At 42.3% G+C, this 17902-nt stretch overlaps 1 protein-coding gene across 3 annotated transcripts in view; it reads right to left on the bottom strand.

Moving 5' to 3' along the window:
* CUX1 (cut like homeobox 1) overlaps positions 1-17902 on the bottom strand; it is a 484034-nt gene that overhangs the window by 100107 nt on the left and 366025 nt on the right. For 2 of the 3 annotated variants that reach the window (XM_069761313.1, XM_069761314.1), the window contains one exon: positions 9301-9565. The exons of the other annotated variant lie outside the window; for it this stretch is intronic. In XM_069761313.1, the coding sequence (XP_069617414.1) occupies positions 9301-9565 (265 nt within the window). The remainder of the gene's footprint in view (positions 1-9300; positions 9566-17902) is intronic. 3 annotated transcript variants of the gene reach the window in all.

Here is a 17902-nt window from a genome sequence, read left to right as displayed (position 1 = left end):
TTCTCTGTCCTCCATAGTACACGCCTGCACAAAGCAATCTTGCCTTGTGCAGGCGTGTACTATGGAGGACAGAGAATGAACTTCAATCCAATATTGCAGCCAGCATGCAGCCAGCGGGTAAGGAAAGGGTGAATCAAACACCCGAAAACCCCGCCCATATGACCCAAAACTGGTCCCGCCAAATTCAGGTGACAGGTTCCCTTTAATGACCAACCCAAATTTTACAATTTTGTCCACTGTCACTTTATGTGGTAATAACTCTGGAACGCTTCGACAGATCCCACTGATTTGGAGACTGTTTTTTCGTGACATATCGTACTTCGTAAGAGTGGTAACATTTCTTCAATAGGACTTGCGCTTATTTATGAAAAAATGGAAATTTGGCAAAAATGTGCCCTTAAATCAGAGAGTCATGTCACACAAAACATAAGTAGGGTAACATTTCCCTCATATCTACTTTAAATCAGCACAATTTGAACAATATTTTTTTGTTAGGGAGTTAGAAGGGTTAAAAGTTGATCAGCTATTTCTCATTTTCCAAGAAAATAATTTTTTTAGGGGCCAGATCATATTTGAAGTGATAAAGTACCCAAAAATTACACCATTATAAAAACTTCACCCCTTCAAGGTGCTCAAAACCACATTCGAGAAGTTTACTATGCCTTCAGTTGATTCACGAGAACTGAAGCAATGTGGAAGGAAAAAATGAACATTTAACTTTTTTCATTAAAAATTTACTTTAGACTCAAACATTTTTTATTTTTACAAGGGTAACAAGAGAAAATGGACCACAAAATTTGTTGTGCAATTTTTCGTGAGTATGTACATACTCCATTTGTGAGGGAAATCTACTGGTTGGGAGCACGGCAAAGCTCGAAAGGGAGGGGAAGGAGCAATGTTTGCCTTTTTGAAAGCAAAATTAGCTGGAATCAAGAGCAGACTCCATGTTGCGTTTGGCGAGCCCCTGATATGCCTAAGCAGTGGAAACTCCCCACAAGTGACACCATTTTGGAAACCATACCCCTCAAGGATTTTATCTAGGGGCATAGTGAGCATTTTGAACCAACAGGTACGACAAATAATTTCATACCATTAGGTTGTCATATTAAATATGTCATTAGTGTTGAGCGCACGTGCTGCTACTAAAGTTTGCATCGGGTATTCGGGTATGCACCGAATATCGCAGGTGCTCGAGTCACATGCTTGAGTTGCTGCCCCGCATGTTTTGCAGCTGTTAGACACTAAAAAAAACCATGAGGGGATCCAGAATACTCCGTACATACTCAAAGACCCAATGCAAACTCAAGTAGCGAGCACTTGTGCTCAACACTAGCCGTCAAATCGCAATTATCTATGTTTTTATCCGTTGAAAAAACAAAACAAAAACTATTTTAACTCCAACCTTAAACACAACCCTTACCTCAACCCCAACCCAATCCTAACCACAACCCTAACTGAAAAGAATGGAAAACAATTTAATTTTTTTTAAAATAATTTTTATCTAACTAAGGTAATCAAAAAGGGGAATTTGATTTACCATTTTTTTTTCTTTAGATGAAAAAAGAAAACAATAGGAAAAATTCCCTATTGTTGCCAGGTATCATGCAGCAGATCTCAGCGGGCGCACTTTACCCGTCATTTTTTCCCAGAAAGATGACACGGAGGGCCGAGGGATGGAGCACGAGGTAAAGGGGGATGGCAGATTAATCGGGTGAGCTCAGGGGACACCATTTCTCTTTTCACTGATATGATGTTAGATCATATGAGAGGAGAGAGAAATTAATTTTAAATGAAATGAGAGAAATTTTTTTTTTTTCATGTGATCGCCGTTATTCAGTGAATAACAGCGATCACGTGGCAGAGGACTGTAAAAACTGGCCCTGATCATGTTCTCCAGCGTCTCAGCTACCCCCGGTAGCTGGGAACCCAGAGATTTTTCCAGCGCTAAGGATCATTATACCCTTATTTCTCAGTGCTGAGGAATAAGTGCCCTTAGCTGCCATAGTTAAAAGGCGTGTCAGCAATCATTAGGGTGCTAAAGGGCTTTTCCCACAAACAAAAGTAGATTTTAATCACTAGACCTTAATAAGTTCCAATATTGGATGTGTTTAACCCCTTAACCCCCAAGGGTGGTTTGCACGTTATGGACCGGGCCAATTTTTACAATTCTGACCACTGTCCCTTTATGAGGTTATAACTCTAGAACGCTTCAACGGATCCCGGTGATTCTGACATTATTTTCTCGTGACATATTGTACTTCATGATAGTGCTAAAATTTCTTTGATATTACCTGCGTTTATTTGTGAAAAAAACGGAAATTTGGTGAAAATTTTGAACATTTCGCAATTTTCCAACTTTGAATTTTTATGCAATTAAATCACAGAGATATGTCACACAAAATACTATAATAAGTAACATTTCCCACATGTCTACTTTACATCAGCACAATTTTGGAACCAAAATTTTTTTTTGTTAGGGAGTTATAAGGCTTAAAAGTTGACCAGCAATTTCTCATTTTTACAACACCATTTTTTTTTAGGGACCACATCTCATTTGAAGCCATTTTGAGGGGTCTATATGATAGAAAATACCAAAGTGTGACACCATTCTAAAAACTGCACCCCTCAAGGTGCTCAAAACCACATTCAAGAAGTTTATTAACCCTTCAGGTGTTTCACAGGAATTTTTGGAATGTTTAAATAAAAATGAACATTTAACTTTTTTTTCACAAAAAATTTACTTCAGCTCCAATTTGTTTCATTTTACCAAGGGTAACAGGAGAAAACGGACCCCAAACGTTGCTGTACAATTTGTCCTGAGTACGCCGATACCCCACATGTGGGGGTAAACCACTGTTTGGGCGCATGACAGAGCTTGGAAGCGAAGGAGCGCCATTTGACTTTTCAATACAAAATTGACTGGAATTGAGATGGGACGCCATGTTGCGTTTGGAGAGCCATTGATGTGCCTAAACATTGAAACCCCCCACAAGTAACACCAGTTTGGAAGGTAGACCCCCTAAGGAACTTATCTAGAGGTGTGGTGAGCACTTTGACCCACCAAGTGCTTCACAGAAGTTTATAATGCAGAACCGTAAAAATAAAAAATCGTTTTTTTCACAAAAATGATCTTTTCGCCCCCAATTTTTTATTTTCCCAAGGGTAAGAGAAGAAATTGGACCCAAAAGTTGTTGTACAATTTGTCCTGAGTGCGCTGATACCCCATATGTGGGAGTAAACCACTGTTTGGGCGCATGGGAGAGCTCTGAAGGGAAGGAGCGCAGTTTGACTTTTCAATGCAAAATTGACAGGAATTGAGATGGGACACCATGTTGCGTTTGGAGAGCCACTGATGTGACTAAACATTGGACCCCCCACAAGTGACACCATTTTTGAAAGTAGACCCACTAAGGAACTTATCTAGATGTGTAGTGAGCACTTTGACCCACCAAGGGCTTCACAGAAGTTTATAATGCAGAGCCGTAAAAATAAAAAAAACATTTTTCCCACAAAAATTATTTTTTAGCCCCCAGTTTTGTATTTTCCCGAGGGTAACAGGAGAAATTGGACCCCAAAAGTTGTTGTCCAATTTGTCCTGAGTGCGCTGATACCCCATATGTGGGGGGGGGGGGGGAACCACCGTTTGGGCGCATGGGAGGGCTCGGAAGGGAAGGAGAGCCATTTGGAATGCAGACTTAGATGGAATGGTCTGCAGGTGTCACATTGCGTTTGCAGAGCCCCTAATATACCTAAACAGTAGAAACCCCCCCCATATTGGAAACTAGACCCCACAAGGAACTTATCTAGATATGTTGTGAGAACTTTGAACCCCAAAGTGTTTCACTACAGTTTATAACGCAGAGCCGTGAAAATAAAAAATCCTTTTTTTTCCCCACAAAAATTATTTTTTAGCCCCCAGTTTTGTATTTTCCCAAGGGTTACAGGAGAAATTGGACCCCAAAAGTTGTTGTCCAATTTGTCCTGAGAACGCTGATACCCCATATGTTGGGGTAAACCCCTGTTTGGGCACACGGGAGAGCTCAGAAGGGAAGGAGCACTGTTTTACTTTTTCAACGCAGAATTGGCTGGAATTGAGATCGGACGCCATGTCGCATTTGGAGAGCCCCTGATGTGCCAAAACAGTGGAAACCCCCCAATTATAACTGAAACCCTAATCCAAACACACTCCTAACCCTAATCCCAACGGTAACCCTAACCACACCCCTAACCCTGACACACCCCTAACCCTAATCCCAACCCTATTCCCAACCGTAAATGTAATCCAAACCCTAACCCTAACTTTAGCCCCAACCCTAGCCCTAATGGGAAAATGGAAATAAATACATTTTTTTTAATTTTTAATTTTTCCCTAATTAAGGGGGTGATGAAGGGGGGTTTGATTTACTTTTATAGCGGGTTTTTTAGCGGATTTTTATGATTGGCAGCCGTCAAACACTAAAAGACGCTTTTTATTGCAACATTTTTTTGCGTTACCACATTTTGAGAGCTATAATTTTTCCATATTTTGGTCCACAGAGTCATTTGAGGTCTTGTTTTTTGCAGGACGAGCTTACGTTTTTATTGGTAACATTTTCGGGCACGTGACATTTTTTGATCGCTTTTTATCCCGATTTTTGTGAGGCAGAATGACCAAAAACCAGCTATTCATGAATTTCTTTTGGGGGAGGCGTTTATACCGTTCCGCGTTTGGTAAAATTGATAAAGCAGTTTTATTCCTCGGGTCAGTACGATTACAGCGATACCTCATTTATATCTTTTTTTTATGTTTTGGCGCTTTTATACGATAAAAACTATTTTATAGAAAAAATAATTATTTTTGCATCGCTTTATTCTATAACTTTTTTATTTTTTTGCTGATAATGCTGTATGGCGGCTCGTTTTTTGCGGGACAAGATGACGCTTTCAGCGGTACCATGGTTATTTATATCTGTCTTTTTGATCGCATGTTATTCCACTTTTTGTTCGGTGGTATGATAATAAAGCGTTGTTTTTTGCCTCGTTTTTTTTTTCTTACGGTGTTTACTGAAGGGGTTAACTAGTGGGACAGTTTTATAGGTTGGGTCGTTACGGACGCGGCGATACTAAATATGTGTACTTTTATTGTTTGTTTTTTTTTTATTTAGATAAGGAAATGAATTTATGGGAATATTTTTTTTCTTCATTATTTAGGAATTTTTTTTTTTTTTTTTTTTTTTACACGTGTGGAATTTTTTTTTAAAAACTTTTTTACTTTGTCCCAGGGGTGGACATCACAGATCGGTGATCTGACAGTTTGCACAGCACTCTGTCAGATCACCGATCTGACTTACAGCGCTGCAGGCTTACCAAGCGCCTGCTCTGAGCAGGCACTTGGTAAGCCACCTCCCTCCCTGCAGGACCCGGATGCCGCGGCCATCTTGGATCTGGGCCCGGAGCAGGGAGGGAGGTAAGGAGGGGGTCTCAGGGAAGCCCACAATGAGCCCCCTCCCTGCGCAATGCTTCCCTGTACCGCCGGCACACCGCGATCATGTTTGATCGCATTGTGCCGGGGGTTAATGTGCCGGGGGCGGTCCAAGACCGCTCCTGGCACATAGCGCCGGATGTCAGCTTTGATAGGCAGCCGACATCCGGCCGCGATCGGCCGCCCTCCCCCCGTAAGCGCGGCCGATCACGCTGGACGTACTATTCCATCCTTGGGAAGTAGGGCCCACCCCACATGGACGGAATAGTACGTTCAATGGCAGAAAGGGGTTAAATAAAATGTTCCTGGGCGGGGATCATCTTGTAAATGTGCCCCTGCTGTGTACTGTGTAATGGCTGTATCTGACCGTGCAGGGACATGGTCTGATCATACCACAGCTCCTGAGCAGGGAAGGAAGCACAAAAGTATATAGACATTACAGCAGAGGATCACAGCTAGAGATTGGCGGACCCCTGAATGTTCGTGTCCGGCCGAATAGTTAAAAGAAAAAAAAAAGGGGGGGGGTGGGGGTTTGGGTTCGGGTAACAGAGCAGTACTTGAACCCTGACCCATTCACTTGAATGGGGGCCTGAACATCCAGTGTTTGCCACACTGTCATGTGCATGACAGCATGGAAAACGCTGCCTTGGATCGGATGTAAAATCATTACTGCCGGTCAGACAGCTGCGGTTCCCACGCAGGCAAATGACACCGTAAAGCCGCAGCTGCGATGGAAGATAAAAGGTTACCTCTGGTCACTAGCAACGGGCTGATGTGACTTCTACTCCCATCAGCTTACGCTTGCTGCCGCTAATAACAGCGAGAGCAAGTGCGGCTGATGACAGTATTTAACAGCCGGCACCTGTGCTCTAAATAAATTTTTTTATTTTTTATTTTTTTAAACAGTTGTGGGTTCCCCTGTATATTTTTGATAACCAGCCAGGTAAAACTGACAGCTGCGGGCTGCAACCCTCAGCTGTCACCTTTAGCAAGGTTGGTTATCACGTATAGAGGTGTCCCCATGCAGTTTTTTAAATAAATAATTTTAAAAACAGAGTGGGGTCGTCCCGATTTTTAACAACCAGCCAAGCTAAAGCAGACAGCTGGGGGTTGGTATGGGGCCATGGATATTGACCCCCCCAGCCTAAAAATAGCAGCCCGAAGCTGCCCAGAAAAGGCGCATCTATTAGATGCGCCAATTCTAGTGCTTTGCACGGCTTTTCCCACTTGAGCTGTAGCGGTGGCAAATAGTGTAATATTTGTGGGGTTGATGTCACCTTTGTATTATCTGGCGACATCAAGCCCACGGCTTAGCAATGGAGAGGCATCTATAAGATGCTTATCCATTAATAATCCTATACTGATATTGTAAATGAAAAAACAACACACTTTTCCTTTTTATTTAAAAACAAACACAGTTATAGTTCCCAAACGCTTATTCCCTGAATCCCTTGTCTCTTGTAACAAAAATAAAACAAAACAAAAACAACCATATCCCTCATCTGTCTTTCTGACCCACGCCATAATCCATGCCTGGGGATATTAAAAATAGTGGATATTACCTTAGGGCACCGCGCCGTCCTGAGTACACGCACACACCCGACGCGCGTTTCGGAACTAAATTCCTTCGTCCTGGAACTATTTTTCCCTGAAATCTGTTATAGTTCAGCACTTAGCACTTTGTCTCTATCAGCACTGTGCAGGGTCTGGAAATAACCCTGATGGTTACAACAATTGTGTTCTTTGAATTTATTTGCACTTCTGCACTTTTTTGCATATATTGCACATCAATTGTGTAGTTTTTATTATTTTTTATTATTGTTTCCACATTGTGTCACTCAATTTTTCAGGGAACTAATATACCCCGATTGTGGGTAATACTTACCTTGCACGGATATATAAATAATTATTATTATTGTGCAGTTGGGTATCCGTATATTTATTTTTATATGCCGTCCTGTGCTGCACACTTTTCTGTATGATTGTTTTGTATTTTTATCGTATATTTTTTAACGGTAGTTTTTTATATATTGTATCGCTGCTTGATAATTAAATAATAAAAGAATATATCTTGATCCAGTCTGGTCTACCTGGTGCATCCTTTGGTTTGGTGATTGGTTTTGGTTCTTGGTCTAAGTGGTCTCCACTTTCTTTTTACTCAAAAGACACCCGGGTGAGCTAATATCACTATATTTATGATTGTGATACTGATTTATATATAGCCTTTATTTTATTTGGGTTGTTCTTTTGTAATTTTTTCTGTACACAGCAGGGGCACATTTATAAGATTATCTCAGCACAGGAACATTTTATTTAAACACATCCAATGGTGGAAATTATTATTATTCCAGGAAGTAGTGATTAAAACAGACTTTTGTTTATGGGAAAACCCTTTTAAGAAAGTGTACCAAGCTACCTAATGAGATTAACATGATGAAAGTAAGGCCACTTTTACACTGGATGTGAATCCATCAATATACCATACCCCTTAAACCCCATAAAAGGTCTTTCACCCCGGCAAACCAGTCCTCTTGCTTTGCACGGATGAGGGGCTAACACCCCGAAACAAGTGTCTGCAAATTAAGTTTTTGGTTTGGCTTTTTCCCCCCCCCAAGTCATGTGGCAAGGACCTTAAATGGGGCGATACTGACTTTTGCTAATGCTCTTTCCAGTAGGTGGCGCTAGAGTTCTTGACTTCATCCTCTCTGAAGAGGCCATTTTCAAATGTACAATAAAGGAAATATGATGGTGCTTGTTTAATTTGTATGGTACAATGAAAGTTTGTTTGAAACTTACATTATTGTTGACATCCTATCATGTGTTTAGATGGATGGATACACTGCTGACCAACAATGATTTTTAGGTCTTTGTAAAAGATATGGAACATGATTAATGAGTAAAAAGCAAAGCAGATTCTGATGGGTCCCCAAAAAGAGAAAGTGATAGTCCTTACTCCACCTACATGCAATGAATGACAGTCTTCTCTCTATGCCCTAAAATCAGGTGAGTGGTCAATCAATTTTTGTAGGCGGGGTAAGCAGGACCCTCACTGTCTCATTTGGGAGTCATTTAAGGAATTTTACTCATAAAACCTGATCCAACCTGAATAAACCTCTATATCACTGAGTGCAACTCTTCTCCTATCATATCCAGCTCTTGTATTGGGCAGCATAAGAGTACCAGCCTAAGCAGGAGGTACATAAAGATTTATTGTAAAATCCTAGGGGTCAGCCCACTACCAAGCAGGAAGGTGCGGGTTCCATATTCCATAAACGCTGTTGCTGCTCTGAACTATACCACTGTGGGATAAGATGGATGGTGTTTCTGCTGTCCATGTGCACGGACCACTTGTACAGGAGTCTTCGACATCCTCTGCAGTTTGGGTTGGAGGAGTCAGACCCGTAACCTAAGGAGGAGCCATGAATTGATTTTTCATGACTACGTGTCCCATTATTTATTTAATATAAAAAATCTATTATAGAAGTTGTGTTTCATGATATAATAATAATTTGGTCTTTCTTCTAATTGCTGCAATTCCTGTTTGCGTAACAGATGATAGCGCTATTTCAATTAATGTCAGTGAAGTCTGATATGGCCATTTATAGGCTGATGCACAAGGCTGGTTCTGCGGGGCAGCAGACTGGACAATAAACAGAAGTCCCCTTTTTTCACAAAAGGCTCCTGAGGATGGGAACCCCGTGGAAAACCGTAATTTAAGGTGATAATATATGCGCTATACGTAGCGGTATTATGTTGACATTATTTTGAAGATATTTCACGTGTTGTATTCATATGATAGTGGCGAGATGTGATATACCAATAAAGACACTGGCGTTTACCTGTAATTATGGAACCAGTTAATAACCGTGCTGGTTTTCAGGTTCAGTTGTGTTGCAAGCTCTTCAATGGTTTTCGGGGAAGGATATGGCTTTTGCTGGTAAGCCCGTTTCAAAGCCTCTTTCTCCTCAGGAGCCAACACTACACGTGGCTTCTTCAGCTGATGCTGAGGCTGCGGGCTGGAGCCCTGGCTGTAATCTATGCCCGCAGGAGGTGGCTCGCAGGGCTGGCTGTCACTCACAGAGCTGTGCCTTCTCTTCATGTAAGCTGGAAGAAACAACATTTCAGAGGTTAAGAGCACGCCAAAACTGGTCAGCACTGGCATTACCAATAATACTGGGAATATTACAGAATAGGGTTCATATTCACACTCCAGCGGAGGAAAAAAAAGAAAACACCAAAATGGACCTGTTAGCTCTTTTCACATGTCAATTTAAAATAAATAAATTAATTAATTAAATTTTGGTCCATTTTTTCAACTTTGCACTGTGCAGTTCCTATTATTCCTCCTGGAAATGGACTAATATATATATATAAATAAATCCAACGAAGATAAAGAAAGGCAGCACTCACCGATCCTTCCAAGACAGGTATCTTTATTACTTACAGGATAAAAATCTTCACGGCCGGGGGTACAGGTATAGAGATTGTGGCTGGCCTGACGACGGCCGTTTCGCCGTCACTGACCGCCGTCGCCGTCATTCACTGACCCGTAGAAGCGCCAGGAGGGCGCGAAACAGCCGTCGTCAGGACAGCCGCACTCTCTATACCTGTACCCCCGGCCGTGAAGATTTTTATCCTGTAAGTAATAAAGATACCTGTCTTGGAAGGATCGGTGAGTGCTGCCTTTCTTTATCTTCGTTGGATTTATTAGCATATGTTGTTGGCAGAAGCACCCGAGGTCCGGCGGCTACATCTCTGCTACAGGCGTGAAAGCTCAGCTGTGTCATTAGGAGGTGGTGCGGTCTACTGTGTTTCTTCAAAGACTGATGTGGACTAATATATATCATTTTATTTTATTTGTTTTCAACTCTGCTCTGTGCAGTTCCTGTTATTCCTCCTGGAAACGTATAATTAAATTAATAACTGGGTCTTACACAGTCTCTTCTGCTTGTTGCCTGTCCTTAGCAGCGGTTTCTTAGCACTTATTTTACCATGAAGGCCTGCTGCACAAAGTCTCCTCTTAACAGTTGTTGTAGAGATGTGTCTGCTGCTAGAACTCTGTGTGGCATTGACCTGGTCTCTAATCTGAGCTGCTGTTAACCTGTGATTTCTGAGGCTGGTGACTCGGATAAACTTATCCTGAGAAGCAGAGGTGACTCTTGGTCTTCCTTCCCTGGGGCGATACTCATGTGAGCCAGTTTCTTTGTAGCGCTTGATGGTTTTTGCCACTGCACTTGGTGACACTTTCAAAGTTTTCCCAATTTTTCGGACTGACTGACCTTCATTTCTTAAAGTAATGATGGCCTCTCGTTTTTCTTTACTTAGCTGTTTTTTTCTTGCCATAATACAAATTTCTAACAGTCTATTCAGTAGGACTATCAGCTGTGTATCCACATGTGTTATTTCATAGTTTTGATGCCTTCAGTGTGAATTTACAATTTTCATAGTCATGAAAATACAGAAAAATCTTTAAATGAGGTGTGTCCAAACTTTTGGTCTGTACTGTCTATCCATCCATCCATCTACCCCGAATATCCAGATTGTGTAGGGATGTTGCATTAACAAGGGAAATGTTAACACCCGTTATTAATTTATTTGTACATTTCCAAGAAGAATAACAGGAACTGCACAGAGCAGAGTTGAAAACAAATAAAATAAAATTATATATATTAGTATAGGTTACCACTCCACATAAGACTGGAGCGCAGCACATTTGCCAAAGTACATCGCCGACCACGAAAAAGCTGCACCTGAAACAAACTATAATGTACATCCTAGAATTTGTAACAATTTAGCTGTATTATAAATCACAAAAAATCCAACTAAAAACACTTAAAAATGAAATATGTCATAGACAACATTACAATCACATGCTGGCTAACCAAGTAAGGTATTTATATGTAAAAAAAATAAATAATAGTAAAGCATTACAATAAACTGGGATCCGACCACAAAAGGTCCATAAGTAGCATCTCTTAGCAGATGCCAATCTAGGGGTAAAGTCTCCTGATGCATACTTTTGTAGAGAGAAACCCCACACGTATCACAGCTTCCTCAGGGTATGTGCACACGTCAGGATTTTCTAGCAGAAATGTCCTGACAAAAACCGGACATTTCTGCCAGAAATCCGCATGCGTTTTTTGTGTGCCTTTTTTTTGTGTTTTTTTCCCCCCCCCAATGCATAGAATAGCGGGAAAAACGCGAAAAATCCGCAAAATTAATGAACATGTTGCTTTTTTTACCGCGATGCGTTTTTTTTTTTTGCGGAAAAAAACGCATCATGTGCACAAAAATTGCAGAATGCATTCTAAATGATAGGATGCACATGTAGGCGTTTTTTTTAAATGCGTTTTTATAGCGGAAAAAAAACCCGCGAAAAAACCTGAACTTGTGCACATACACTTAGGGGCAAATGTGTGTACAAGGAATGGTAATACTTAGTTGTTCATTTTTTTCCAGGAGAAATGAAGCAAAGACACAATTCAGTGTTCTAAGTGAAAATACTAATAATTCCTAAGAGAGCAGCCAGGCAATGTTAATGAATAGTTTTATAAAAGACCATAACCAAGAACCAAATATCGAAAGAAAGATACACACACAAAGATGGTGATATATCCAGGTCCCTGAATAAGATGTCTAGTCACATATATTACCAATTTCATTCAAGCCCTAAAGGAAACCTGTCAGCACATTTCTACGTATGACCATAGTGGTACGGCTGTATATCTTTTTATTAGCATCTACCCTATATGCCAGTCATGAGAAGCCTAGTGTAGCAGCCATAGGCAGATTTAGCTGGGGGTGCACTTGGTATAAGCAGTCCCGGTGCACTGACACGCCCCACTGCACCTCCAGGCTGATTTGCATATGATTTCCACTTTACATTTCTCATGCCAGGCACATCATAGTTCTACTAAAAAAAGTGAGTATACAGCCAAAAAACTACTTCTGTTTCAGGACATTAGCAGAAACAAATGATGAGTAATTGAAGGATGTGCTCATTGTATTTTGACACTTTAACTAGCAGTGTAATATCGAGAGTGGGACATTCTCAGTCACTGTAACATTTATTTTAATGCCCATTTTACAGGACTCCATATACAATAAATACTTTTGATACTGGCATACTTAAGTATGCAGAGTATGCTGATGTAGATGGAGGTTACCAGTCTGGTATGAAATTACTATAATAGTTTGTTAGCAGTCATTTCCAAAAAGTATAAAAAAAGATCATCAGAAGTCTGTAATGTCTCATTCCACCACTAGATGGCGCATTAAGCAAAGTAATAAGTTAGTAAATGGACTAAACCTTACAAAAGGAAACTGCGGCACGTATATGAGAAATGAATCACACGTGTTTTATTTAAACCATGGCCAATTTTGTATTAATTTAGTGACATGCTTTTTTTTTGGGAAGTCTTAATCCTTCAAATTTAGAATCTGAGGACACCATTAAATTTAGTATCAGTTGTTATGCATAGCAGTTACAGGAAAATATGTATAAGATAGAAATACGTTAAATAAAGTCCCCGGGGCTATGAACATACATTGTGTTGCTACTATTAAAAGTGAGCCCCCCATATAGATAATGTGTACGCCGTGGGGTATAACAGGGCAAGAAAATTGGATGTAGAAAGACTCAAAGAAAAACCTGTATTTATCATGGCTGGAATCAGGGTTTCTCTCCCTACATGCTGCTTTCAGATGGGGTAGAAAAACCTGTTGATCGATTCCATTTAAACTTAGAGTAAAGTACGGTATACTGACTATACAGTCAGAAAACTCGGCTGTCACTTTAATAAAATCTGTTGAGAAGGATCGTGCCAAACCCTGAGTAACTTTCAGATCATGCCCACCATTAGGAGCCAGCAGTTGCGGCTAAGACATGTTATATTATACAAACTGAAAGACTCTTTTCTCTGACATTAGAAAGACTGTTTAAATTTGCATTATTCCTGAAATATGAAAATAACAGTAGTGCTGAACCCTATGCATGCTGCAGTGAATGTGATCCGAGCTGCAGTACTGAGAACGGCCACTACATGGTGTAAGGAGCAGTTTTGAGCCGGCTCTGTGTTTCCCGCATTTCTGGCAGCTGCAACACCAAGTAGGAGCTGATCCTGAGGGTACGTTACCATTAGCTAAGTTTGTGAATTATTATTATTATTTATTATTATAGCGCCATTTATTCCATAGCGCTTTACATGTGAGGAGGGGTATACATAATAAAAACAAGTACAATAATCTTGAACAATACAAGTCACAACTGGTACAGGAGGAGAGAGGACCCTGCCAGCGAAGGCTCACAATCTACAAGGGATGGGTGAGGATACAGTAGGTGAGGGTAGAGCTGGTCATGCAGCGGTTTGGTCGATCGGTGGTTACTGCAGGTTGTAGGCTTGTCTGAAGAGGTGGTTTTGATGGTAGGCGAGAGTCTGATATGTTGTGGTAGAGAGTTCCAGAGTAGGGGTGATTCGCGAGAGAAATCTTGTATGCAATTGTGGGAAGAGGAGATAAGAGGGGAGTAAAGAAGGAGATCTTGTGAGGATCGGAGGTTGCGTGCAGGAAAGTACCGGGAGACGAGGTCACAGATGTATGGAGGAGACAGGTTGTGGATGGCTTTGTACGTCATGGTTAGGCTTTTGCACTGGAGTCTCTGGGCAATGGGGAGCCAGTGAAGGGATTGACAGAGGGGAGAGGCCGGGGAATAGCGGGGGGGACAGGTGGATTAGTCGGGCAGCAGAGTTTAGAATAGATTAGAGGGGTGCGAGAGTGTTAGAGTGGAGGCCACAGAGCAGTAGGTTGCAGTAGTCGAGGCGGGAGATAATGAGGGCATGGACTAGGGTTTTTGAAGATTCTTGGTTTAGGAATGTACGGATCCATGAAATATTTTTGAGTTGAAGGCGGCAGGAAATGGAAAGCGCTTGGATATGTGGTTTGAAGGAGAGATCAGCGTCAGGGATTACCCCAAGACAGCGAGCTTGTGGGACTGGGGAAAGTGGTCAGCCGTTTACTGTAATGGATAGGTTTGTTGGGGGGTCGCGTGAGTTGGGGGAAAGACAATGAATTCTGTTCTGTCCATGTTAAGTTTTAGAAATCTATCGGAGAAGAAGGATGAAATAGTGGACAGACATTGAGAGATTCTGGTTAGTAGGGTGGTGATGTCTGGTCCAGAGATGTAGATCTGTGTGTCATCAGCATAGAGATGATACTGAAAGTCATGAGATTCTATGAGCTGTCCCAGGCCAAAAGTATAAATGGAGAAGAGCAGGGGCCCTAGAACTGAAACTTGTGGGACTCCGACAGATAGGGGGCGAGGTGAGGAGGTGGTGTGTGAATGGGAGACGCTGAACGTTCGGTCAGTTAGGTATGACGAGATCCAGGATAGGGCCAAGTCTGTGATGCCAAGGGATGAGAGGATCTTTAGTGATAGGGAATGGTCCACTGTTTCAAAGGCAGCCGACAGGTCGAGGAGGAGGAGGATAGAGTAGTGTCGCTTGCTCTTGGCAGTTAATAGGTCAACCAAATTGGTCAACTATCCTGGAGGAGACCATCCCCCAGCCACGAGGCAGCAGCAGCAGCGGATATCTTTATATGTTCATAGGAGTTGCACTTGCATACAACCTGCTCAGGTAAGCACCTTCCTTTTACTTTTCAGCTAGAAGGGTATCACCTAATGGTCTTGTTCGCTTTTGTTCTCCTACAGTTTTTTATACTTTCATGTCTGTGTGACATCCATAATTAGGAAAACAACAATAGACCTAATTCAGTTTTGTTTCTGTTACCCACCGGCCTAATCTTCAGGGCAGTGCTCCACTCCCTTTCCATATAGCTGCCGCTCTTTAATGTGCTCCATATTGAGTCTTAAAAGTGGCCCAGCTTTCTCCATTGACATTATCCTTTTAACCCCTTAATGACAGCCAATACGTCTTTTAACTGACCTGAGATATAAGAGAATAGCCTCCCCATACAGGTGACAATGCAGCAGCTGTCGGCTGTCCACTATAGCTGACAACTTGCTGTATCAGCAACGATCAGTGTTGGCACCGTACATGTCTGTTTAACCCCTTAGATGCTGCTGTCAATAGTGACTACATCATTATAAATGGTTAACAGAGTGTGGGGGCTCCCTCTTTATCCCAGTTGGTGCCCTCAGATCTTGATTTTGTGGTCCTGAATAACCCCTTTAACAGTATGGACACATTCATGTGGATATATGGTAAATGGGGTATTTATGTGTGCTCTTTGTTTCCTTGGCAAAGGTTCCCAGTGCTCATTTTGGTTCATATTGGAGCAAAAGATGAAAACTCAATAACTCACATTGAAAGTAGTATGGCTTTTGGCACAGACACACTGCATGCATTGCTAGGTATAGTCATATCTTAGGATATCTATTCTCATGAAATAATTGTCTGCGCTTTGTGACCTGGTTCGTTATCAAACTCAATAACTTTGCTAAAATTGTTCTCGGTGACATATGTAGACATGACATAAACCACAAGATACTTGGGGCTGGAAACATGTCTGCTCACGGTGTCTACTCCTTGGAGCTCTACAACGTCCGTAATCCTCTGATTTGATGTACACAGCAGAGGTTGTAGTACGTTATTTGCCATTTGTGCAACGCTCTCCAGGATGCCCAGCCACTGACAGATAACTTGGCTAGTATGGATTATACTACAGGCCATGTGGTGTCTGTACTAAGTGCACCACTGTAACCAGCAGGATGGCAGTCTCCTAAAAGCACTAATCTGGCAAGCACAGTGGGGTACGTGAAGTCCGATGGGCCCGGATGCAAGATCTAGACCAGCCCCCCATTCTGGTATATACACTCCCTGACAGTAGTTATGTCGCTTATCCATGTTATGTAAATAAAACCTTATAACCTGACGTTAAATTCATCCATTGGTTGTATAAATTTTTCTTTTGAAAGCTGAAACCCTCCGAAATGTGGTTTAGGTTAAGAAAATAAATTGGCATCAATCCAGAAATATTGATCAGTTAATGGACACAGAATGGTCAGATTTTGGCAAGACAAAAGTTTTGTCGCCCACAGAAAGTAATGTGATATTCAAACAAATAATTACCGTATATACTCGAGTATAAGCCGAGATTTTCAGCCCATTTTTTTGGGCCGAAAGTCCCCCTCATCTTATACTCGAGTCATACCCAGGGGTCGGCAGGGGAGGGGGAGCGGAGCTGTGTAATAATACTCACCTGCTCCTGGCGCGGTCCCTGGCTTCCCGACGCCCCAGCTTCTTCCTGTACTGAGCGGTCACATGGTACCGCTCATTACAGTAATAAATATGCTGCACCACCTCCCATAGGGGTGGAGCCGCATATTCATTACTGTAATGAGCAGTAACGGTGACTGCTCAGTACAGGAAGAAGCTGCAGCGCCGGGAAAGCAGGGACTGCACAGCGCCAGGAGCAGGTGAGTATAATGGGGATGGGAGCGCTGCGGGATATTCACCTGCTCCCCGTTCTGAGCGCCGCTCCATCTTCAGCAGTGACGCTCAGGTCAGAGAGCGCGGTGACGTGGTTAGTGCACGCCCTCTGCCTGAACGTCAGTGCAGAAGATGCTGAAGACGGAGCGGCACCGGAACGAGGAGCAGGTGAATATTGAAAGTGCCGGGGGCCTGAGCGACGGAGAGGAGAGTATGTGATTTTTTTTATCGCAGCAACAGCAAATGGGGCAAGTGTCTGTATGGAACATCTTATGGGGCCATAACATTTGTGCAGCAGTATATGGGGCAAGTGTCTGTATGGGCCCATAATCAACGTTTGTGCAGCACTATATGGGGCGAGTGTCTGTATGGGGCCATAACGTTTGTGCAGCACTGTATGGGCAAGTATCTGTAGGTGGCCATAAAGTTTGTGCAGCACTTTATGGGCAAGTGTCTGTATGGGGCCATAACGTTTTTGCAGTACCATATGGGGCAAGTGTCTGTATGGGGCCATAACGTTTGTGCAGCACTATATGGAGCAAGTGTCTGTATGGGGCCATAACGTTTGTGCAGCACTATATGGGGCAAGTGTCTGTATGGGGCCATTACGTTTGTGCAGTACTATATGGGGCAAGTGTCTGTATGGGGCCATACCGTTTGTGCAGTACTATATGGGGCAAGTGTCTGTATGGGGCCATAACGTTTGTGCAGTATTATATGGGGCAAGTGTCTGTATGGGGCCATAACGTTTGTGCAGCACTATATGGGCAAGTGCCTGTATGGGGCCATAACGTTTGTGCAGCACTATATGGGGCAAGTGTCTGCATGGGGCCATAATCAACGTTTGGGCAGCACTATATGGGGCAAATGTCTGTATGGAGCCATAACGTTTGTGCAGCACTATATGGGGCAGGTGTCTGTATGGGGCCATAACATTTGTGCAGCCCTATATGGGCAAGTGTCTGTATGGGGCCATAACGTTTGTGCAGCACTA

Source organism: Ranitomeya imitator, chromosome 3 (assembly GCF_032444005.1).
Source record: "Ranitomeya imitator isolate aRanImi1 chromosome 3, aRanImi1.pri, whole genome shotgun sequence".
In the NCBI taxonomy this organism is placed as follows: domain Eukaryota; kingdom Metazoa; phylum Chordata; class Amphibia; order Anura; family Dendrobatidae; genus Ranitomeya; species Ranitomeya imitator.
Note: the sequence above shows the minus strand (reverse complement) of the source record. Positions and strands in the feature narration are given on the sequence as shown.